The sequence below is a fragment of the Jaculus jaculus genome, chromosome 3 (assembly GCF_020740685.1).
Source record: "Jaculus jaculus isolate mJacJac1 chromosome 3, mJacJac1.mat.Y.cur, whole genome shotgun sequence".
Taxonomy (NCBI): domain Eukaryota; kingdom Metazoa; phylum Chordata; class Mammalia; order Rodentia; family Dipodidae; genus Jaculus; species Jaculus jaculus.
In genome coordinates, this window is record NC_059104.1 from 16,769,882 (window position 1) to 16,795,848 (window position 25,967).

At 43.9% G+C, this 25,967-nt stretch overlaps 1 protein-coding gene across 1 annotated transcript in view; it reads left to right on the forward strand.

Moving 5' to 3' along the window:
* Positions 1-25,967, forward strand: part of Abcc4 (ATP binding cassette subfamily C member 4) — a 287,715-nt gene that overhangs the window by 195,388 nt on the left and 66,360 nt on the right. The window contains exon 21 of the mRNA XM_045145529.1: positions 23,660-23,810. Within this exon, the coding sequence (XP_045001464.1) occupies positions 23,660-23,810 (151 nt within the window). The remainder of the gene's footprint in view (positions 1-23,659; positions 23,811-25,967) is intronic.

Consider the following 25,967-nt stretch of genomic DNA (forward strand, 5'->3'; position numbering starts at 1 on the left):
CCTCTCTCTTTCTTTCCTCCTTCCTTCCTTCTCTCTCTCCCTTCTTCCTTCCTCCTTCCCTCCTTCCCTCCTTTCTTTCCTTTCCCTTCTCTTTCCTCCCCTTCCTCCCTCCCCTCCCCTCCCCTCCCCTCCCCTCCCCTCCCCTCCCCTCCCCTCCCTTCCCCTTCCCCTTCCCCTTCCCCTTCCCCTTCCCCTTCCCTCCTTCCTTTCTGCTTCTGTGAACTTGTTTGTAAAATATGTCCTACCAGATTTAGCTATATTACATAGCCCCTAGGAGCAACCTTTTACTAAAAAAAACAAAAACAAAAAAATCTCCCCCACCCCCTTTGGTTTCTGCAGAGACTATAGATAACTTTAAGCAAACATATCCTGATGGTGACTTTTAATTACTTCTAAGGAGAATTTCCTAAAGGTTCTATTTCCTCATAGTCACGGGCTAAGCCAAGGTTGGCTTCCGAAGCCAGCTGGCCCACTGTGTGCTCCGCAGAGTGGCTGAGCTGAGTAGAATCCCCTTGCGGTGCGTCACTTAGGGAAGGAAAGGAGGGATGCGACAGGATTTCAATATGAAATAGTGTCAGCAGTGTGAGGAGAGAAAATTCTAGTCTCGTCGTAGTTCAGTTTAACCAAACAAACCAGAGTCTTTATTTATTATCCGCTCACATCGTCTGGGCAAACCTCCATTGCTGAACACTCCAGGTCCCAATTAGCCAATTTCTTGAATCTACCGTCAAGGTAAATCTTGATGCTATTGTTTCCCCTCCCCGAAAGGAGTTTTATATAAAGGGTAACTCAGTTATCAATGACGATAAAGATCAATTGTCACTTGTTTTTTTTGCAGGTGTCTTTAATAAGGCTTCCCATAATCCCTTCAGGAAGAAATATTTTCTCCTTTTAAAAATAGCATTAGCTAAATATAAAAGCGCTGATCCCTGCCATTGTCATGGAGTCTTTGAGGGACATTTCCCAACATTCATTGTTTAAATGGTTGTCAGGAAGAATCAAGTGAAACCTAATAAACAATGCCGGAGCTGGTTGGCTGCACTCTGTGCAGAGTCTTTCTGCAAAGGATTTGCATTCGATGACTGCGCTTTTCACTGAAGTATCACTGGGATCATTTTGAAGTATCTGGGGCCTGTTGCTATATTAGCCTGCAAAGATCTGTATGAAAGCCACAAAAATGAATTTAACCTGCTCTCAAAAAAAAAAAAAAGACTAACAAAAATCTAAATGTAAATTGATTTTCCTGGTTTTTTTTTTGTTGTTGTTTGTTTTTTTAAGTTGGATAGGGCTCTTGTCAGGATGAAAACAACGTAGTGCTGTTCTGGGACTCTTAATGAAATCATGTAAACTTAAAATAAACACTTTTATGGTAAGCACATAGAATGAAAACTAATTTTCCAAATCAAATACATTATATTCAATTCATTTTCCCCAATCAACCAAATGTTTAAAACCTGTTAGTTATAACAGCAATCTTCTGGAAATTAATTAGAAGCCTATTAGCTGTGCTAGCTGAGCCGAGTGAAGGGGGTTGCTCCTTACATTTCTAAATAGTCTCCGAATTCAAGTGAAGAAAGGTCAAAATGACAGTCAGCTTAACTCACCTGATGGTGGGTTTAAGGCTGATCTTTGTTTTGGGGGGGGGGTGGTATTTGCTTTTCAAAGGAAATTTTGTCTCTTTCCTTCAAACTTTGAACATTTAAAAACTGGGCTGAGGTTGTAGCTCAGTGTAAGCACTTACCGTGTATGCAGGGTTCGTATTCCCAGCCCCCCAAAAATAACAGTAATAATAATCAGTTTGCCGTCAGATACGGCACACAGATCTGTTCACAGATGCCCCCTCCCGGCTGCATGGGCCTCTGAGATGGAAATGATTTCTCGGGTCTTGTTTTCTAGTTTGCTGGGTCTCCTGAAGAGTTTTGTTAGCTCCTTTCAAACTGGAGACAGTAAAAAAAAACAAAAACAAAACAAAAAAACACCGCTGTCTCCCTTTCGTTGTTAATGTCATTAACAAATCTTGCTGATGCCATCAGGAAGCTTGGGATCTTAATGTCTCTCATCAGACCCTGTGGTGGCATGAAATGCATGGATCTCACACACTCATCATGGCTCAAGCAGTCGGGTTTAGTAAGGCCTGGGAGAGGCTGAAGAGATGCCTCACTGGGCAAAAGGTGCTCATTGCGCAAGCATGTGGGTGTGCGTTCGGATCCCCGGCTCCTGGATAAAAAGCTGGGTGTGGTGATGCACGCCTGTGCTCCCAGAAAGAAAAGAAAAAAGTGGGGAAGGGAGACAGCCTGATAACATACTTGTCCAGATCTTCCTCGGGGTTATCTGGCAGCACATGGAGATGGGTCCTGAGTGGCCAACGGGAGACTGCATCTCCTGGCCTCCTCCAGCTAGAATGGACTTGGCCGCATACGTACTGACGCACGGAAAGAAACCTGAAATCCAGAACTGAGACGAGAGAGCTCACGAAGCTTCCACTTACCCAAAGATTCAAAGGACGCCCGCGGGCTCCTGCTTCTTATCTTACTAAGGATATGCAGATGCTCGGGCTCTTTCTGCAGAATTAAAATTGGAGAGCTATAGAGGGAAATGGTATAATTACATTTACCCGTGTGAACAGTTTAATCCAGCGCATGCATGTGCGATCACTTTTTTTCTGTCAGATAATGATGGTTTGGGCGGTGTTGTAATGAAGAGTTCAGAACTGTGGGCCATTGGGTTGGAACTGGTGAGCTGGTGTTTCCAATGGAGTGAGATGTTGAGCGACTGAGGGGAGGGGTCGAGGACAGAGTCCGTTATTTGTGGCTTTATGTCTGCAGCCCGTGTGCTCTGTCGAAACCACTCAGAAATAAGGCAGATTGGACACTTCACTAATGGGATGACTGAGATAAGGAAATTCTGTTTAAATTGTGAACAAAGTCCCTGGCCAGATAAGGGCCTAACTTTGCTCTTTGAACTTCAACATAAGATTGATAGTGGTATGAATTTTATTGAAGCTTTGTTTGATATTGTTAGTTATTAAGCTCGTGGTCTAGTGACACACCTAATTTTCAAAGTCCATGTCATTTCACTGCTATCCTGCATAAGGGTAAAAAGTATAGATGGGGGTGCTGGGCAGGTTGCTCGGCAGTTAAAAGGCACTTACTTGAAAAACCTGCTGACCTCGGTTCAGTTCCTCGGTACCCACATAAAGCCAGATACACAAAGTGGTACGTGCATCTGGAATTCATTGACATCAAGAGGCCCTGTTGTACCGATTCTCTGTCTCTCTTTCTGCCCCCTCTGCTTCTCCCCAAGGAAGGAATGAAGGGAGAGAAAGAAGGAGGGAGGAAAGAAGGAATTGGCAGGGTTGGGGAGAGGTATCTGTGAGCTTGAAGCCTGGGTGGGCACAGGTATGGACCAGTAGTGACTAAAGAGAGAAACACTTTTGACTGACAGGCTGTTGTTTGGGAATGGCACGTCAGAATTGAAGGGTGTTTTTGAATGTATCATAAGGCATAGATATATCATTGGAAATAGTAATTTATAAAAGACAAAATAGTAGGTTATATATCAGGGATGCTGTGGACTTATCAAGTAAGTGAGCCAGGAACTCACAGTACACACCTGGCTTCGGAAGTGTGGTTCAGGGCTGGGGAGATGGCTTGGTGTTTAAAGTGCTGGCTATGTAAGTGTGAGGACCTGAGTTCAGATCCCCAGACCACATGTGAGAGCTGAAAGCTGGACAGGTTTCTGTAATCCCAGCATGCCTGTGATGAAGATGGGAGGCTGAAACTGGAGAATTTCTCAGAAGCTCATGTACCAAAGGAATGGGGGCAGGGATGAGGGAAAAGAGGGTACTGACACATGATGTATCCATGCAAAATATGTTGTTAATCATAATCATTTTTTAAAAAGAAAAACATGAGAACCACATGGTCTGGAGAGATGGGTTTAGTGTGTCAGGCACTTGCTTGCAAAGCCCAAGGACCCAGGTTCGATTCCCTAATACCCACGTAAAGCCAGATGCACATGTATCTGGAGTTTGTTTGCAGCAGCTTCAGGCCCTGGTTTACCCATTCTCCCCTCCCCCTTCTTCCTTCAAATAAATAAATAAATAAAATTTCATTTCTTAAACAACAAACAGCAAACGAAATGATAGAATTGCCTCAAATGAGGAGGAAGAGGAGGACTGAACTCAAAAGTTGTCCTCTGACCTCCACACTTGCACACTGCCATACAAGTACACACGTGTGCGTGCGTGTGTGCGTGCGTGCACACACACACACAAACACACACATGCACTGTAGCCCAACAAACATCTGCCCATCGAATATCATAAACAAGTAGCCACTTAGAGTATAAACAGTATTTCTAGAAGCGGAGAGATGGCTCAATGAGTAAAAGTGCTTTCTGTGTCCAAGTATGAGGGCCTGAATGGAGGTGAGTTCAATCCCTAACACCCAGGTAAAAGCTAGGTGTGGCCAAACATGCCTGTAACCCCAGTCCTGTGGGGGACAGAGACAGGAGGAAACAATGGACGAGTTATAGTGGGGAACACTTGGTGTTCTCCTTTGCTCCCCCATACAAATGCAGACACAACATATGTGTGTACATACATGATGTATGTACACTGTACACACCACACACATACCATACCACACATATTACATGTACTAAATAAAGTATTTCTAAAGCCAAGTTATCTGTCAAGAGAGTGGTTCTTCACAGTTGAAAGTTGAAAATAGGACTCAAAATACAGCGAGAACATGCATGTGCATCCACCCCTCCGACATGAGAGTCAGAGAGGAAGTCCTTTGAACAGGAGTTTGCAAGTTGGTTTCTGAGGAAACCAGCAAAGAAGAGCATTGAATAAGTCACATGTTTAAGTGTTTGATGACTAACTGATACTCGTACAAATAACAGCATTGTGAATCTCGTCTTTTTATGTATTTGTTTGTTTGTTTATTTCAGAGGGACATATAGAGAAAGAGGCAGATAGAGAAAAAGAGAGAGCGGGCGTGCCAGGGCCTCTAGCCACTGCAAACAAACTCCAGACACACATGCCTCTTCGTGCATCTGGCTTATATGGGTACTGGGGAATCAAACCTGGGTCCTTAAGCTTCACAGGCAAGTGCCTTAATCACTAAGCCATCTCTCCAGCCCCAGATCTAGTCTTTTTAAAATATTGTATCTTTATTTGAGAGAGAAAGAGAGAAAGACTGGGCGTGCCAGGACCTCCAGCCACTGCAAACGAACTCCAGATGCATGTGCCCCCTTGTGCATCTGGCTTATGTGGGTACTGGGGAATGAAACCTGGGTCCTTAGGCTTTGCAGGCAAGTTCCTTAGCCACTAAGGCATCTCTCCAGCTTGATCTAGTCTTTTGTTTTCTTAGATTAGTGATTAATAATATATGCCATCTTTTAATAGCACTTTAATTAAAATTGTTATGGATGTTAATAATATGGATTTATTTATGATATTCGATGGCAGATGTCTTGAGACTATATTTGCAACTAGTTTTACGAAATATCTTGTAGTTTTCCAAAAGGAAAACTTTTTAAAAAAATTTATCTTTATTTATTTATTTATTTATTTGACAGAGAAAGAGGGAGAGAGCGAGAGAGAGAATGGGCACACCAGGGCCTCCAGCCACTGCAGACAAACTCCAGTCACATGTGCATCTGACTAACATGGGTCCTGGGGAATCAAACCTGGGTCCTTTGGCTTTGCAGGCAAACGCCTTAACCGCTAAGCCATCCCTCCAGCCCGGAAAAGGTTTTTTACTGTATGCCTGCGACTTGCAAAGATGAATTGTCTCCCATACCTGCCAGCCCCGGCAACTGATGGTCTCCTGTGAATCTCTTACTATGTGCTGGGGGTGCTGAGATGAAAAAGCTTGGGTATGTACTCAGTGACAAGCATTCAGTGATTCCATATATAAGACCCACATGCTCACGGACATATGGGGCTGAACAGAATACCATCTTTTAATAGAAATTATTTTCACTCATTTACTTGAGAGAGAGAGAGTATAGGTGCACCAGGGCCTTCAGCCGCTGTAAACAAATTCCAGACGCATGCACCACCATCTGCACCTGGCTTATGTGGGTCCTGGGGAATCAATCCTGGGTCCTTAGGCTTCGTAGTCAAGCACCTTAACTACTAAGCCATCTCTCCAGCCCTAGAATACCATTGTATGAGGCTGTACAAGTGACCTGGAGATTTGAACATTCTTTGGCTTTGCAGGCAAGTACCTTAACGGCTAAGCCATCTCTCCAGCCCTTCCTCTTTTTTTTTTTTTCCCCTAAGGCCATACCAAGTTCCAAGTGTGTTGTAACTCAGTTTTTGATGATACTGCTCATCCTTGACATATGTGACCAACTTGAATTAATCCTTTTAATTTTTATTACTTCGGCAGAATTTACTCGGTATGCTTTTTCTCACCCCCTTGTTTCTCATGCTCCTAAATGCAAACAGTGCATCCAGCATTTTATGATTACAGGCAAGACCTGCTTGCCACCATGTCTTTGTTCCTTCTGGCTTCGAGGTCTGAATCCCATGGTGTGCACATCATCCCGTTCCCAGTCCTCTGAGCTCAGCAGACACCTTTTTTCTCTTCTGAAATGCCAGTGTATCTCGGTTGAATTTGACATTTGACTAAGTTTTCTCCCCTGCACTCAAAATGTTAATATGTGTATGAGATTTCTCAGTACATGATCAGAGTATAGCGCCCTCTGAGACCCGCCAGGGGTACCAAGAGCAGGGCCTCGAAACCGTCCCTCAAAGCATGGTGCCCTTTTGGAATTTATATCCAATAGGCTTGTTTTGCCTTGCTTGCATATGATTCATGGTATATCAAGCCAGAATGACATTCCTATTACCTAGCCCTTAAATCTATACTCTCCCCAGCTCCTATTAAGAAACTACAGGCTGGCCAGGTGTGGTGGCGCACACCTTTAATCCCAGCACTCGGGAGGCAGAGGTAGGAGGATCGCCATGAGTTCAAGGCCACCCTGAGACTACAGAGTTAATTCCAGGTCAGCCTGGACCAGAGTGAGACCCTACCTCTAAAAAAAAAACCAAAAAAAAAAAAAGAAAAGAAAGAAACTACAGGCCAGGCTGGAGAGATGGCTTAGAGGTTAAGGGCTTGTCTGTGAAGCCTAAGGACCCCAGTTCAAAGCTTGATTCCCCAGGACCCATGTTAGCCAGATGCACAAGGGGGCGCATGCGTCTGGAGTTTGTTTGAGGTGGCTGGAGGCCCTGGCGGGCCCATTCTCTCTCTCTCTCTCTCTCTCTCTCTCTCTCTCTCTCTCTCTCTCTGTCTGTTGCTCTCAAATAAATGAAAATAAAAATAAATATTTAAAAAAGCACTGCAGGCCATTGAGATTATATGTTCTGTGTGTGTGTGTTTTAGTGCTATCTGTATGTGGGTGTGTATATGTTTTCTGTGTATGTCTCTGAGTGTTGTGTCTGTATTTGTGTGTGGGTATATGTATGTATGTATGTACACATGTGTGTATTTGTGTGTGGGTATATGCATGCATGTATGTACGTATATATGCAGGTATGTTGTTTGTCTCTTGACCATATGTCTATATCTGTGTGTGTCTATATGTGTGTGTGTCTCATTTGTTTGTACATCTTTAGTTAATCTTCCTTTATACCCTCTTCATCAACCTTCAAGGTCCAGTAAAAGTCAATCTCCTGTTTGGTACCCTCGGCCTCTCCATGTGCTAGGACACCATCGTCACCACACCCTACTAAAGAGGAGGGATCAAGTCACGCGGGGCCAAGCACTGTGCTGAGTCTAGCTAGCTATCCTTCCTGCCACATCCCATCTGGAGCCTCGCCCTAAGCCTGCGTGTGGGCATTTATGGAGTGTTTGTTTGGTGTTTGCCAGGCACCCCTCTAGCATTCCAGGGTAGAGAAGAGGGGGGGACTTCAGCTCTCAAGGTAGACCGCCTAGTGCAAAAGACAGGGAATGTCACTCCGCCTTTTAAGACATGACTGGTAGGAAAGCAGAGCAAGTCCCTTTGGACACAGGTTCTGATTCCTGCCTGCAGGCCAAGGTGCGGGACTGCAAGCCTGCTCCCGTCCTCCCGAGCCCCCGGGTCAGGCCGGATGCTGAGCGGGGACCGTGACATAGGAGGCAGAGCGGAAGACCCTGGGAGCTCCTGGGCCGGGCAGGCTAGCATGAGAGGCAAATCAATACGAGAGACCTCATCTCAGAGGCAGAAGGAGAGCTGGAGAGATGCCGAGGCAGTTAAGGTACTTGCCCGCAAAGCCTAGGATCCATGTCGGACTCTCCATATCAACAAAATTCTTCCAAGCACATGATATTCATTTTTTAAAAATACAGCATTTTTTTTGTTAATTTTGCTTATTTTTATTTATTTGAGAGCGACAGACAGAGGGAGAAAGAGAGACAAGCACCAGAGCTTCCAGCCACTGCAAACGAACTCCAGACGCATGCCCCCCCTTGTGCATCTGGCTAACGTGGTTCCTGGGGAATCGAGCCTTGAACCGGGGTCTTTAGGCTTCACAGGCAAGCACTCAACCGCTAAGCCATCTCTCCAGCCCTGTTTTTTTTTTTTTTTTTTTGAGGTAGAGTCTCACTCTAGCCCAGGCTGACCTAGAATTCACTATGTAGTCTCAGGGTGGCCTTGAACTCATGGTGATCCTCCTAGCTCTGCCTCCCGAGTGCTGGGATTAAAGGTGTGCGCCACCATGCCTGGCTCTTAATACAGCATTTTTTTAAAGTGGGATCTATGTTATGTTATGTTATGTTATGTTATGGTTACCGCCACATAGATAACCAGACCCACACATGTGCACATTTGCATCCCAGATTCTGGGGTTTTTATCCCTGAAGATTTTAATGACTTTTTCCATTTAGAATTAAATTATCAAATAGGTCAGTTGTTTTCTGAGCAGACCACCGAGCACTAACCACCTCATATTAATGGTATTTCCGTACTATGTGTGACGCTTCTTTGGTCCCCAGTCACCTTGAGTGATCTTAGTTATCTGGGATTTCTGTAGTGAATTTTATCATTCCCAAGTGGTCTTCCTACTAGCAAACAATTGAAAATGAAGTTACAGTCTGGAAATTAGGACTTAGCACTTTTTTGGGTGGGAAACTTGGAACTGCTCTGAATATGCAAACTTGCACACAGCTGCGCTCAGTAAAATGCTGTCATTTATTTAGAAGAAACGAATTGCAAAACCTTTCTTCTCTGCACACCCCCTCATCTCAAAAAAAAAAAAAAATCAACAGCTTGACTGAGCTTAAATAACTGACTTTTCATATCCATTCATGGGACACAAAAGGACTAATCCTGAGGCTACTTGAGCCACCAATGCCGCTGTAGTGGGGGACCACCACTGAACATGCCCTTCCCTCCCCTCCCCACAAAACACATTGACTGCCCCCTTTATGAAGTGAAAATGCCGCAGCCAAAGAAAATGTGGAGGAGGTGTCCTCAGTTATTTCTTCCTGGGGGAGCCGAGGGGAGGAGTACCAAAGGCTGCTGCATCAGGATGCAGAGAACAAAGCCAGACTCAGGCGCGGGGATCATAGGCTGGGTCACTGGCTTTCATGGCTGCCTAAGTGTAGAGCTCGCTGGACTTGTCTCAGTCCCCCCCGACCCTTGCCTTGCATTGTGTGGAGACGTCAGGGAAAGTGTGTAGAAAGCACACGGAACAATGACTTTGTCATTTTGAGATTTCTATGGTTTGTTCATCCCCCCCCCCAAAAAAAAAAACCCTCTGGGACAAAAGACAGTGTTAGTTTGGGTTGCCTTGCCCCTTGTTTCCAAAGATCTCTGTCTTAACTTCTGGCTCTTTAAAAGTGGACTCATTCATTCAGTGGGTTTTTATGACTTTTTTTTTTAATGCTTTCAAAATCAACAAAAGAGTTTTTTAGTGGGTGCATTTGCAAGAAGCGGGGGGACTGTCTGTGTGAAAGTGCCAGCCATGGAGATAATACGTCGTGCCAGCTGCCGGGCTGAAGTGGGTCCCCCTTGCTTTAGACAGGGCAATTGATGACGTAGGTTACTAAGAATATTGACCTGCACGGGTTCTGTGATGGGGTGATAAGATTCACACAGCCCCGTGCCTGTGATTCCCAAACCTTTCTTTTCTTAATGGAGAGGAGGCGGTTGGGGGTTTGCCAGTGAGATAGTTAAGCCCACTTTCAAGCACTGTCCACATCAGGTTGGTGACAGTTGGTCACCAGGGATCCACTCAAGCTTCCAGGCTGGCAACGAGCATTCTAATTTATCCCAGCATGTGCGCTCCTATGATAATGGCTGTAGCTTAACCAGCAGCTAATTAAGACCTAAAGAACAGAACTGGAGGAACTCATTTGTTTAATTTTATTTACTTATTTGAGAGAGAGGAAGAGAGGCAGGTTGGGAGAGAGAGAGAGAGAATGGGGCATACCAGGGCCTTCAGCCACTGTGAATGAACTCCAGATATAGGTGCCACCTTGTGCATCTGGTTTACATGGGTACTGGAGAATTGAACCTGGGTCCTTAGGCTTTGCAGGCAAATGCTTTAACCACTGAGCTATCTCTCCTGCCTGGAGGAGTTCACTTTTATCAGACCCGGTGGTATTCTGCAGAGGGCAGAAGTCTGCACCCTGGCATTGTTGAATGGTGTCAGTGACCAAACAGTAGCTGTCTACTGTGCACCCTCTCTCCGTGACATCTTTCATTCTCAGCAGTTCTAAAATACAGTTGTTACTCAGGACAGTAAAGTGGTTAAATCTTTCCTTATATGAGAGTCTGGAGTCCTGGATGTCATTCACTGATGCTGTCGTTGATGACATTCATTTTGGCCTGTGTCTCTCGTTGAGCTTTCGTGATTAGGTGAACAAGTGAGGGTTGACCTGGTGGACTCCCTTCGGTCTTATTAACATCCTGCAGTTTCTGCCTCATGTCTGGACTTGTCCAATTCACTTGACTAGAACGTGCTTCGTCGTAACCAGTCCTGTCCAGCACTTATCTCCCGCTTGTTCTTGGTAGCCCTGTCACACTGGTTGAGTGGTCACTGATGGTCATCTGATGAGTTCAATTCCTAGGCAGATATACAGCTGGAGCCTCACAGTGGTCAGTCCATTGGGCCCTCAGGGAGAGATGTCACTGTGGCTCAGGAGCCATGTTTGTTCTGAGGAGCAGAGTTGGTTCTTATTGTCCTGTCTCTGCTTCCCATCTTGCCATTAGCATGCTGAGATTACAGAAGCCCATTAGGGCTTCCAGCTTCCTTCCTTCCTTTCTTTCCTTTTTTTTTAGGTAGGGTCTCTCTTCTAGCCAAGGCTGACCTAGATCTCACTATGTAGTCCCAGGATGGCCTTGAATTCTCAGTGTTCCTCCCGCCTCTGCCTCCCAAGTGCTGGGATTAAAGGCATGCGTCACCATACCTAGCTTAGCTTTTTAAAAATTTTTTGTTGTTTTTATTGACAGCTTCCATAATTGTAAACAATATCCCCATGGTAATTCCCTCCCACCCCCATCTTTCTCCTTTGAAACTCCACTCTGCATCATATCCCCTCCCCCTCCCAATCAGTCTCTCTTTTATTTTGATGTCATCATCTTTTCCTCCTATTATGATGGTCTTGTATAGGTAGTGTCAGGCACTGTGAGGTCATGGATATCCAGACCATTTTGTGTCTGGAGGAGCATGTTGTAAGGAGTCCTACCCTTCCTTTGGCTCTTACATTCTTTCCACCACCCCTCTCTCAATGGACCTTGAGCCTTGGAAGGTGAAATAGAGATATTTCAGTGCTGAGAACTCCTGTCACTTCTTCTTAGCACCATAGTGGCTTCTGAGTCATCCCAAGGTCACTGCCATCTGAAGAGAGAAGGTTCTCTAACCAAAAGTGAGAGTAGCATTAATATATGAGTATGAACATTAACAGAAGTGCTTACTGGGCAGTTTGGTGAGCATAATATATACATTTAGGCAGACACCAGCAGACATTATATTATACCCCTAGGGCTCATGACTACCCCTGTTTTAAATTTTCAGTATCAAGGATGTATTCCCTCTCATGGAGCGGGCCTCCAGTCCAGTTAGTGAGCAGTTGGTTTCCACCATGACAATTGTGCCACTATTGCACCTGTTGGCTTATTTGGCCTGGCTGGCCAACTATAAGGCTTACAGTATCCATTGTTGAGTATCTTCACTGGTGATTTCTCTCTCTCCCATTGAACTGCATGCAGCATGGCTTAAACATGCAGCAAGTGCCTTAAACCCTAAGGCATCTCTCCAGCCCCTTGTCCAGTTATATATTTTTTGCTAGTTTATAAAGCTGTTGATCTATGTGTATTGATAGTATGTCTTTGAGAATACTTAATTCATATGATATTTTCTAAATTGATAAAAATTCCACTGATTTTTTTACATATATAATTATATTGACTGTAAATAACCAGTGTTACCACTCCTCAATATCTATGGCTTTTATTTCAGTTTCTTGACTTACTTTCATGATTTGAGCTTCTAGCATAATGCTGAATAGAACTAATTAGATCTTACACATTTGGGGCAAAAGAAAGCCTTTAGTATTTTTACATCAAAAGGGATGTTAGTTACAGTTGTGAATGCTTTTATTTAAGTTGGTCAGAAAGTTTTCTTTAATTCCTAATTTACTGAGTGTATGCAATATTTTAAATAAAGTATAAGTGTTTAATTTTGACCTAGGGTTATTTTTAAAACATTCTTTGGGTGGTCATAATTATTTGTCTTTACTCTTTTAATGTGGCAAATTATATCGGCACCTATTTTTGGGTTAAATTGACCTGTATCCATTGTTCAGGAAAAACATGAATCTGTAATTTGCTCCTCTTAAGGTATTTTGTACGCATTTGCTGTTAGAGTTATGTTCACCTAATGGCAAAGGGAGTGAGGAGTCTTTTCCTTGTGACGGTCTGCTTTGTGCATGAGCCTAACTAGGCTTTAGTTCCTAGTTATTTCCTCACATGGGAACTTTGATGTTGCTTTGAAGGTATCTTAGACATGTGATTAATGTTATAATCAGTTGATTTCAGGTAAAGAAGATTATGTTTGTGTCATCTTGGTGAGCCTGATTCCCCAGATTTAGACAGGAGGCTGAAGAAATTCTGCCTGTGGATTATGGCTTCACCTTCCATCCATCCTACAGTTTGCTATGTGGCTTTTTGTACTTGCTTCACCAGCCCTAAATAACATAAGACAGCTGTGATGCGTCTTTCCACCTGTCTCATGTTCTGGTTCTGGTCCTGTAGTAAAACCTTGACTGGTACGTTCCTCCCCTCTTTTCTGAAGTGAAATAAAATGAAATGAAAAGGGTTTATAAAATTGGTATTTTGGGGGCTGGAGAGATGGCTTAGCAGTTAAGACGTTTGCCTGCAAAGCCAGAGGATCCTGGTCTACTCTTCAGGACCCACGTAAGCCAGATGCACAGGGGGGCACACGCATCTAGAGTTCGTTTGCAGTGGCTGGAGGCCCTGGCATGCCCATTCTCTCTCTCTCTCCCTCTTTCTCTCTCTTAAATAAATAATATATTAAAATTGGTATTTTGGGGCCGGGCGTGGTGGCGCATGCCTTTAATCCTAGCACTTGGGAGGCAGAGGTAGGAGGATCGCCTTGAGTTCAAGGCCACCCTGAGACTACAGAGTTTATTCCAGGTCAGCCTGGACCAGAATGAGACCCTACCTCGAAAAACCAAAAAAAAAAAAAAAAAAAAAAGGTATTTTGGGGACTGGAGAGATGACTCAATGGTTAAAGCCACTTGCTTACAAAGTCTGGCAGCTGGGCTTTGATTCCCCAATACCCATGTAAAGCCAGATGCATAGTCATACATGCAGATGGTGTTTGTATGCATTGGCTACAGACCCTTCTATAGCATTTCCCTATCTATCTATCTATCTATCTATCTATCTATCTATCTATCTATCTATCTGTTATCTATCTATCTCACTCACTAGATAGCTGTTGGATAGATAACTATTCCAATATCTAGCTATTGGAAAAATGGCTCAGCAATGAACATACTTGTATGTTGGACTTAGCAACCCAGGTTCAATTACCCAGTACACACATAAAGCCTGATGCACCTATTACCTCTGTCTCGCTTCTATCTCTTTCTCTGCCTGCACATAAATAAAAATACTTTTAAAATGGATTACAAGTCTGCAACAATATGACTATTTTTTTTTAATTTTTATTTATTTATTTATTTATTTGAGAGCGACAGACACAGAGAGAAAGACAGATAGAGAGAGAGAGAGAGAGAGAATGGGCGCGCCAGGGCTTCCAGCCACTGCAAACGAACTCCAGATGCGTGCGCCCCCTTGTGCATCTGGCTAACGTGGGACCTGGGGAACCGAGCCTCGAACCAGGGTCCTTAGGCTTCACAGGCAAGTGCTTAACCGCTAAGCCATCTCTCCAGCCCAATATGACTATTATCTGTCTTCTTAATGTCTGGTTCTGGACCTTTGGCTTTTAGCCTTTTTAAAATGTATATGTTTAGGTGCATTATTTTGCACAGTGTGTTCCTTGTCAGTCTCATTAAATAAAATGTTTAAGGCTATACATTTACCTCTAAGCATAGCATTAGTTGGAATTTACAAACTTCAATGTCATTTCATTTTCATCTTCATTTTTTTTCCAAATGCTTTCATTTTACTATAACTTTATAACTAGGTTTTATAAAGAAGTATGTAGGTGGATTTACAAAACAGTTTTATTTTTTTTTTTTCTGGTTACCTTGTTACTGATTTCTTGTCCAAGCCTTGCAAGTCAAATATTTTTTGCATTTTTGTCACTTGAAGTTTGTGGATACTTGCTTTAGGGCACTAGCAGCATGTGCTGGGGAAGAATGTCATTTAATTGGCTGTGGTGTTACAGCCACTGGTCATCATTGTGTGGATTGTTCATCATAACTCTTCCAGAAGTTTTAATGGCTGTGGCATTATAGCCACTGGTCATCATTAGGTCTGGCTTGTTCATCATAAACTCTTGTGCCTACATTGATTTTCTCTGCTTATTCTATCACTTATTGAAATAAGTAGGCCAGATTTTTCCCACTGTGAGTGTGGACTTGTGTATTTCTTCCAAATACTCCCAGATTTTGCTTTATCGTTTTAGAACTGATTTTAGGTTCATATAAATTTATTTGTGTGTGGATCATTTGACCCTTTCTTGTGAGGTGTTTTCTGTCTTGCATTAAAAGTTCCTTCTGGTGGGCTGGAGAGATGGTTTAGCGGTTAAGCGCTTGCCTGCGAGGCCTAAGGACCCCGGTTCGAGGCTCGGTTCCCCAGGTCCCACGTTAGCCAGATGCACAAGGAGGCGCACGCGTCTGGAGTTCGTTTGCAGAGGCTGGAAGCCCTGGCGCGCCCATTCTCTCTCTCTCCCTCTATCTGTCTTTCTCTCTGTGTCTGTCGCTCTCAAATAAATAAATAAAAATTTAAAAAATAAAAAGAAAAAGTTCCTTCTGGGGCTGGAGAGATGGCTTAGCGGTTAAGCGCTTGCCTGTGAAGCCTAAGGACCCCGGTTTGAGGCTCGGTTCCCCAGGTCCCACGTTAGCCAGATGCACAAGGGGGCGCACGCGTCTGGAGTTCGTTTGCAGAGGCTGGAAGCCCTGGCGCGCCCATTCTCTCTCTCTCCCTCTATCTGTCTTTCTGTGTCTGTCGCTCTCAAATGAATTAATAAAAAATTAAAAAAAAAAAAAAAGAAAAAAAAAGTTCCTTCTGTTCACAGTGGTGGTAACAGGTATGCCTCTTGTCTTGTCTTTTCACTGTTCTGTAAGTTTACTTTTAAGGTGCGTTCGAAGTAATCTATCTTCAGGTTCCATCCTTGACTTTTATTGTAAGCAAACACCCGGCAAAGGTGGAAAGGAAGCTGTCTGTCAGTCAGTAAGATGTGCTGACTATGAAGGAAGGGAGAGATAGCCTGTTGCTTTGCCAAACAGATGGTAACCCGCAGGTCATTCTCTCTACGGTGTGGTTAGCTTTGACTCAGAGCTAACTGTAGGATGACCTAAGTCTCAGGGCGACCGTGGAAGTGAAAAGATCAGGTCATCCAAATGACGAAAGAATGCAGAAATGACTGAACCCAGGTTTTAAAAAGCTTACCCTTAGATAAGATTTTTATGTAGACCTCTATGCCCAAGTAAGATATACCAAATTCCATACACTTCTGATTTAACCAAGACAGCTGACTTGGGTGAGATCAAAACACATGGGTGCCAAAAGCATAATAGCCCAGGGTGGTTTTATAATGATAGATATTAGACCTAGGAATCAGTGCTGACCTCGAGGCTCTTGGAGGCATGCAGAGTACCACGCTAGTATGTACGTTACACCCATTGATGTACTGCAAACGCTCTCTGGGTTGATGCTTAGGGGCGACATCCTAAGGTCTTCTGTGTTTTCCCCTTTGCTCAAAGCCATCCTATAACTGAAGACTGACTAGTATAATGTGATAGGAATTACACAATTATTTCCTTGTACTTTCTGTGTACTTGTTCAAAATTTCAGTGCCTCTGTAAGAATTCTGTATTACCCAGCAACCCAGTTTGTTACTTCACACAGGGGTGATTTTTTTTTTAAGTCTTGTGCTTCCAGAATAATAGGTAGAAGAATCTCTTTGACTCCCACATGAATAAACTTACTGATCAAAAACAAGGCATCAGTTTTTTCCCCCTCTCTAAATCAGAAGAAAATCTTTGCCTTATTTGCTTGCCCAGAAGTGACTCCTATTTTGCTTATTTCATCCGTCACATCTTCTGCAGAACCAGTATGAGCTGAAGGCCATCATTATGATTGGCACTCTTGCATCTTGGAGCAGAATCCTGCAGTCTCGCTGGCAGCTGAGTTAAAAGCTCTCCAGTTCCACGAAGGTGTTAGCAATCTAGGTGATTCTGATTATTTTTTTTAAGACTGTAAACAAGTAATAAAAGCACCACGTACTGATTAAGTGGCCTTATGAGAAAATAAACTGTTTTAACTTTGCTCTTTAAGACAGGTATTAGAGTTCAGATAAGGAAAGGAGCGAGCCAAAAAGATGGATGACATGATTCTTTCTAGAAACTAAGAATATATTTTTACTACTATTTATAGGAAACATGTTCTTTGGCACACATTTCGTATAGACTAGCAGGAACAGAATCCCATGGAGTTAAGTGTGATGTATATTGTGGGTAGATATCTAGGAATGCCCATAGAATTGAAAATAGTTTGGGAGATAAATGCCAAAAGAGTACGGGTCTTGTAATTAAAAGTTTGGCCTTGGGCTAGAGAGCTAGCTTAGTGGTTAAGTGCTTGCCTGTGAAGCCTAAGGACCCCGGTTCAAGTCTCAAGTCCCCAGGACCCACATTAGCCAGATGCACAAGGGGGCGCACGCGTCTGGAGTTCATTTGCAGTGGCTGGAAGCCCTGGCGCGCCCATTCTCTCTCGATATATATATCTGCCTCTTTCTGTCTCCGTCTGTCACTTTCAAATAAATAAATAAAAATAAACTAAAAAATAAGTTTACCCATGAGAAGAACATGTTTTAAAGAAACTGTATTATTAAGGTATGATATTATTTCTAAAGAAGTGTCTTTTATGATTTTTTTTAAAGAAGGAAAGGGTTTATTTTAGGTTGACACTTGCACAGGACAGAGTTCATCATAGTGGGAAGCAGGACACGAGCAGGAATCACAGTGAAACAAGCAGCGAGGAAGTGGAGAAAGAAAAAAACCAGTAGTACTGGGCTACAGTACCCTAAGAGCCAGCCCAGTGACATTACCGCTCCTCACTCCCAAAGCTTCCACAGCCTTCCTGACCAGCCCCGCCAGCTTGGTATGAGGTATTCAAATGCATGAATCTAGGGGGGATATTTTAACATTCAAGCCACTCCATTCTGCTCGTGAACCCCATAGACTATGGCCATTTCATGATGTAGAATCTGTCCAGGCCAACTTTTAAGGCCCTGTAGTCTTCTAACAGGGAAAACACTGTTCAAAGGCTCAGAGACTTTTCTTCAACTCAGTAAATCTCTTAACTGTAAGCTCCTATAACATCAAAACACAAGTTGCATACTTCCAGTATATGATGGTATGGAATAAATATCCACATTCCAAGGAGGAGGCGTAGCAGGGAAAGATTGGACCAAGCAAGACTCAAACCTGAGCAGAGCACACATCAAATCCTGTAGCCTCCCCCCCCCACCCCATATATAGTTACTGGGACTTGTAATGGAATAATAGTCTTGGCTCTAAAAGATTTGGGTAGCTCTGCCTCTCCTGGGCAAGTCTTCTCCAAGCCCACAGCTTTCCTTGGCCAGCATTCAAGAGTTCTAGCATCTCAAGAATCCTGGCATCTTCACTATAACCTTCAATTCACCTTCACAGCTTTATACCATGGCATCCTAGGGCCATCTAGAAGGAATTCCAACCCTGCTTCACATTGCTTAGTGTCTGTGGCTCTCTGAAACTGTGATGTAAATATTACATGGCTCCCCGCCTCCCTTACCTTGAATAGCTCATTTTTCCAAAAGCACTATCAACATGGGCAATGCTGCCAAGTTTTGGTGTTGGGCTGAAGCTTGGCCTTAAGTCTCAGATTCAGCAGTTGCTGTATGCTTTTTGGGGAGCAGAGATCACCTTCAGCATTCTTCTCTCGGGCCTTTACCCTTCAAAAGAATCCACATTTCTACTAGCAATGGATTAGGTTTTGCTCAGTAGTATGGCCATCCTTACTACTGTCCTACTGCAGTGTAGTAGATTTTCCTTTAATGATGGCAATCTCTTTAATAGTGACAGCCACAGGGGCTGAAGTCTTGGCCTATGGCTTGAAATTTGCTTATGTTTCTTTGCCTGTCAAACTTCTTTTTTTTTTTTTTTTTCATATCTTTGGGTTCTGCATTTTGGACTTTCGGTGTGGATTTGAATCAAGATAGCTACAAGAATGTGTCACTGGCTGTAGGCCATGGCCTTGTTTTTTATTTTATTTATTTATATTAATCCATGACTTTTAAATTCAATTTCCTTCAAGTTCTCAAGACACAGGCCTAATGAAGCCAATTGTTTTGTCAGAATATCATATGAACTGTCTCTAGCCCCCTTCCCAATAAAGTCCTTTATTCCCTTGGAAACCTCTTAAGCCTGGGCGCCACAGTCCACATTTCCTTCAGTCTTGTTTTCCAAACTATATACTAGCATGGCCCATTAAGTTCAGTTTATGGCCTTGTGAGGCTGCTCTAGTACAAAGTTCCAAAGCCTTCCCTAGTCTTCCTGCAAACCAGTTCTAAAAGACTTTAAGAACCACGTGGTCAAGTTATCACAGCAACAGCCCAACTTGTTGGTATTTATTTTCTTTCATTCTTTGTTTTTTCAAGGTAGGACCTCACTCTAGCTCAGGCTGACCTGGAACTCACTATGTAATCCCAGGGTGGCCTCGAACTCATGGTGATCCTCCTACCTCTGCCTCCCGAGTACTGGGATTAAAGGTATGCATGACCACACCCACCTAGGTACTAATTTTCTGCATCTTTTCTCATTCTTGGGGAAAAAATACCTGGCCAGAGCCAGGTGTGGTGGTGCACACCTTTAATCCCAGCAGTTGGGAGGCAGAGGTAGGAGGATCGCCACGAGTTCAAGGCCACCCTGAGACTATGTAAGTGAATTTCAGGTCAGCCTGAACTAGAGTGAGACCCTACCTTGAAAAACAAACAAACAAGCAAGCAAACAAACAAACAATCAAAAATACCTGGCCAGAAACAACCTAGGAAAGAAAGAGAGTTTCTTTTGAGCTTACAGATTGGAGTGGAAGTTCGTTATAGCAGAGAAAGCATAACAGGAAGAGGAAACTTTAGTTACCTTATCACTTGGGAAGGGAGGAGACAGCAGTAGAATAGCAAGTGGGCGGGGGCTGCCTGTGTTTTGGGGGGTGGGGTGGGAAACACAAATCTAGACAACCGGCAATGGTACCATAAAATTCTACTTCCTAAAAGGCAGAGCAAATGGCTGAACCTTCACCAAACCCTGAGAGGGAACACCTGAGCCACAAGACACTGGACAGGGTGTGATGAAGACTGACCTTAATCTTCTACAGCTTCTCTCTCTCTCTCTTCTCCCTCACTCTTTTATATTAGTTATTTTCTTTCTTCCTTTTCTTAGTGGGCACTGACCTGTTCTTGTGTTTTATGTGCTGGTAATGGGGGTCTGTGTAGCCCAAGCTAGCCTCAAATTCAGAGCAATCCCATCCTGGTTCCCCAAGTGCTGGCTTACAGCCATGTGCTGCTAAAGCTGGTATTAAAGCTAAGTTGTTCTGAGGAAACTTACGGCTTTTAAGGAATTTTTTAAAATATTTTTGATTTATTTATTTGAAGAGAGAGAAGGGAATAATGAGAATGAATAGGCACGCCAGGGTCTCTAGCTGCTGCAAATGAACTCCAGACGCGTGCACCACTTTGTGCATCTGGCTTCACTGGCATACTGAGGAATCAAACCTGGGCCGTCAGACTTTGCAAACAAGCACCTCAACCACTGGGCCATCTCTCCAGCCAGCAAATTTATGGTTTTTAACCACTATTCAAACACAGATGTCTGCAAGCATGAAAAATATTCACCTTGTGTTTTTTGGGCTTGCTTTTCAGAGGGAAGAACAATTAATTTCTTTCTTTGATCACTAACTGGGTGTAAAATTTTTCTTCAGTATAATGGTACAGAGGAATAAAGCAACTTTTTCCCTGACTTTTTATCAGCAAGTCTCAGCAGAACTATTAACTTCTTCCTATACTTTATCTTTTTTTCTTTAAAAATTTTTTTTTATCATTTTATTTACTTATTTATTAGATACAGAGGGAGGGTGAGAGAGAGAGAAAGAATGGGCATGCCACGGCCTGTAGCCACTTGCAAACGAACTCCACACGCATGTGCCACGGTGTGCATCTGGCTGACGTGGGACCTGGAGAATCGAACCTGGGTTCTTAGGCTTCACAGGCAAGTGCCTTAACGCTAAGCCATCCCTCCAGCCCTGCTTTTTTTTTTTCTTTATTACACTTACATACCTCATGAAAAGTTGATTTAGATGTAAGTATAATTCTCTCCAGCCCTGCTTTTTTTTTTCTTTATGACACTTACGTACCTCATGAAAAGTTGATTTAGATGTAAGTGTAATTTTTGGAAACAGCTGCTCACAGAACAGCATCCTTTCTGAGAATGAAGCACAACTTAGACTTAACGTCTCGGTGGTGGCGACTGAAGCTCTCTGTCTTTGTCACTATGCTATGGGGACACTTGCTTACATGAAGGCCAGCCTGTGACAGGAAGCCCTATGGTAGCCGGAGGCTGCAGCTGAGATCCCAGGACCATTCCCATGCTGACGGTACTGGGAACAGAGAACGGACAAGAGCTGGTGTCTACCTCCAGTGACCACTTCCTCCAGCTGTCCCTCCTAAAGAGCCTACAACCTTCCCAAACAGTGCCTCCAGATAGGGGCCAAGTGCTCCGTGGGTGTGGAATATCACATTAAAAACATGGCTGGAGAGATGGCTTAGTGGTTAAGCACTTGCCTGTGAAGCCTAAGGACCCCGGTTCGAGGCTCAATTCCCCAGGACCCACGTTAGCCAGATGCACAAGGGGGTGCACACATCTGCAGTTTGTTTGCAGTGGCTGGAGGCCCTGATGTGCCCATTCTCTCTCTCTCTATCTGCCTGTTTCTCTTGTCTGTTGCTCTCAAATAAATAAATAGAAATAAAACAAAACAAAACAAAAAAAAACCACAACAGACAACTTTACTTTGTGTGATAGTCATAAGAGTCTTTGGGCTCATAGATCTTATTAGTGAATTTATTATTTATGTGCATAAATAGTGCCCGACAAAAAGCAGCGGATGGGGGAAAGCTTTTTATTTCGGCTTACGGTCTTTCAGGGGAAGCTTCGTGATGCCAGGGGTATCGTGGCACAGCAGAGGCTGGACGTCACCCCCTGGGCAGCATCAGGGGGGACAGACAACAGCAGCAGGACAGTGAGCCAATGAACACTGGCAAGCTACAGGGCTAATAACCTGAAGGTCCACCCCACCAGCAACACATCTCCTCCAGCAAGGCTCCACTTCCCAAATTGCTGCCAGCTGAGGTTCAAGCATTCAGGACACATGAGTTTATGGGGGACATCTGATTGAAACCACCACGGTCGAGCCCATGCAATAAGCTGAGCCAGGCCACTCCCTGACACCCGTAACCCCAACTCTAAGGGACGCAGAGGCAAGAGAGTCATTGGGGTTCCCAGGTCAGCCAGCCTAACTAAAACATGAAGAACTCCGGGTTTGGTGAATAGATCCTTTCTCAAGGAAATAGGGCAGAAGAGCAAGCACTAGGGTAGGACAATCAATGTCTTCCTTTGGCCTCCATGTGCAAGGGACTCATATATTTGCCCAAACATGTACACACACCCCGAAAACATGCCAAGTGGGTTCCTGCCTGACTGTTAAGTCTAGGACAGGAGAGAGAGGTACAGTGAATCTCTTTTGCTTGCTGGCTAGCTAGTCTGGCCAAATTGGTGAGCTCTAGGTTCAGGGACCTCGTCTTAAAGAACCACATGCCTGCTGTGTGCCAAACACCGTGTAACGGAGGTTTTTCACTTTGACGCTCTCAGTGGCCCCGTGGCTGAGGCAGGTGTTATGTTTTCTCTATGTAACAGGTTTAGAAGAAAGCTGTCAGTCTTAGTGACATGGAATCTCAGTGTTCCAGATCTGTAGATGTCACCACAGGAAGTGGAAAGCAGCGAGAGCAGATGAGGGACCTCGGTGGTGCACGAGCGCAGAGGTGGTTTCTGGCCAATGATGCCCAGAAAAGGAGAAAAGCAGTTTAGCTCTTTACCTGTGGAATAGAATTCTCCCTCCCTCCTTCCCTTTCTTTCTTTTATTTTATTTTTAAATTTTTTCATTGACCATTTTCTTTTGTGTGTGTGTGGGTGTGGGTGTTTATTTTTATTTTTTTTATTTGAGAGCGACAGACAGAGAGAGAAAGAGGCAGATAGAGAAAGAGAGAATGGGCGCGCCAGGGCCTCCAGCCACTGCAAACAGATGTGTGTGTCCCCTTGTGCATTTGGCTAACATGGGTCCTGGGGAATCGAGTCCTTAGGCTTCACAGGCAAGCGCTTAACCGCTAAGCCATCTCTCCAGCCCTCATTGAGCATTTTTGTATGTATACATAATGAATTTTGATCATAAGCCCTTCTCATTATTCCCTTTTGTTCCCCTAACCCCCTTTTACTCAATCCTTCTCTCTCAGTAGTCCCTCTTATATTTTGATGTCTGTCTGGTTTTTTTTTTCTCTCCCTCCTACCTCATTCATGTTGACATGGACGTAGGCTCAGTATTGTGAAGGTCACAGCAGCCATTCTGGGGTCAGGAATGCTGTGGCCACTTTGTTTCTGGAAGATGGCATTCCCCAGCACGCGCTCCTACATTCACCTCACCACTTCTTGGGCAGCATTCCCTGCGCCTTGGCAGAAGTGGTAGAGATGTCTCATTTTCGGTTTCTCCCCCTGTGTTAGTTCTTGGGATGGGTGAGCATTCCCTGCAATTCCAATGAGGCTTGTGAGGAAAGCAGTGGGGTCCCCACAAACGCGTGTACAGCCTGCGTGTGCAGCCAGGCTCTCGTTCAGGAGGCCCCGTCTCTGCTTTTGTGTTCCAGACGCTTCTGCTGGTGGTCAGCGTGATAGCCGTGGCGGCTGCCGTGATACCTTGGATCATGATTCCGCTGCTTCCACTTTTCATCGTCTTCCTGGTTCTTCGGAGGTATTTCTTAGAAACTTCCAGGGATGTCAAACGTCTGGAATCTACAAGTGAGTGGGGCGCGGGCCGGGGGCGGGGGGGCGATGTGGCACTATGTCAAGCTTTCGTTGATTCTGTCACTAAGGAGACCTTTCAGATCCTGCAGGCTGTCTGTCTTCCAGCGGCTCTCACGTGGTTAGCGTTAGGTGACTGAACGCAGTGTTCCTCTTACCAGGAGTTCGGTGGCCTTTGGGTCAGGTAGGGCTGGTGGCCTGCTAGGTGCGACTTCACAGCTTAACGTGAGAAGAGAATGAGTGTCTTATACAGAATAATAATCCACTCGAAGACAGGCACTCCTTCTGTCTCTTTTCTTTTAAAAAAAATTATTTATTTATTTATTTGAGAGCGACAGACACAGAGAGAAAGACAGACAGAGGGAGAGAGAGAGAATGGGCGCACCAGGGCTTCCAGCCTCTGCAAACGAACTCCAGACGCGTGCGCCCCCTTGTGCATCTGGCTAACGTGGGACCTGGGGAACCGAGCCTCGAACCGGGGTCCTTAGGCTTCACAGGCAAGCGCTTAACTGCTAAGCCATCTCTCCAGCCCCCTTTCTGTCTCTTTCACACACACACACACACACACACACACACACACACACACACACACGGAGTCTAGGTGCACATTAAGCTTTTTTTTTTTTAAATAAAATACTTCATGTGTTGGAAATAATCAGGAAGAAATACAATAGGGAATTTTCTTTCTCTGAAGATACTAGAAATGACCAGGAAAGGAACAGATGACAAGGAAAGGAGATGTCAGAAATGTACTCAAATGTCCAGTAGCAATGTACTTGAAAAGCATAACATGTATTTATCATTGGCAATAGGTTGTCATTGTTTGATGTTTTGAAAATATAAGCACTGATCCTTTGAGCTTCATTACTAATGATTGGTGATACTTGGTTTGAAGCCATGGGTTTTTGATTTCTTCTTCTCCTCCCAGGCTACCAGTAGAAGTGGATGCTAAACATGATCCCCTTTGGAGAACATAAGAAGAGAGATGAGGGAAGAGTGCATTTAGTGTGCTGATCTAGTTAACGTCCTCATTTTGGATAACCAGAAAGTGTTTTATGATTAATCACAGAGGATGAAACAGTCCAGAGCCTGTCTCATTATGTATTCACAAACATGTTTCACTATTATTAAAATTAAAAGACATATGGAGAGAATTATTATTATTATTATTATTATTTTGGTAGGGTCTCACTCTAGCTCAGGCTGACCTGGAGTTCACTATGTAGTCTCAGGGTGGCCTCAAACTCATGGCGATCCTCCTACCTCTGCCTCCCGAGTACTGGGATTAAAGGCACGTGCCACCACACCCGGTGAGAATTCATTAAAAAAATTTTTTTTTAAGTTTTAATTTATTTCTTGGACAGAGAGAGAGAGAATGAGTGTGCTGGTGGACTCCAGCACTGCAGATGAACTCCAGATGCATGCGCCGCCATGTGCATCTGGCTTACGTGGGACCTGAAGAATCGAATCTTGGTCCTTAAGCTTCAGAGGCAAGCACCTTAACTGCTAAGCCATCTCTCCAGCCCTGAGAGTTCATTTTTAAAAATAAAAGATATGTAATAGCTAATGGCTCATGGTAAAGTAGCTAGTGGTTGTTGGGAGAGGAGTAGTCAGGTTCATCAGTACAGCCACTAATAACCTTCCACCCATGATTGGATAAACAATCATAATTTAACTCAGTAGGCTGAAAAAAAAAAAAGGCATGAAAGTAAGATAAGGATTAATGGGGAAGAGTAAGGGTGTTAATGGAAGGGGAGAGGGATAACAGAGGGTAATTGGAGTGAATCCGATTAAAACACATTGTATGCATACGTGAAAATAGAAAAAAAATATTAAAGGTAACAGCCAAAAAGTAAAGAAGGGAGATTGTATCAGAAAACTCATGAATGCCAACTCATTATTCTGGAAGCCAAGTCCAGGAAATGCTGAATCCTGTGGTTCTAAGTTCACTGAGGCCTACAGTAATTTACTTAATCTGGGCCATTGTCCCCAGTCCCTGAAGTGTGATCTTCCCTTTGTTGAGGCTCTGAAACCTGCCTGGGCAGCTCTCTTAAGAGATAACACTCAGACGTCCGTCCGTTTGGCCTTCACGAAAGGCACTAGAATTTTTTACACAAGGACATTAAAAACAGTAATCGCCAGTGGGTCAGTCTC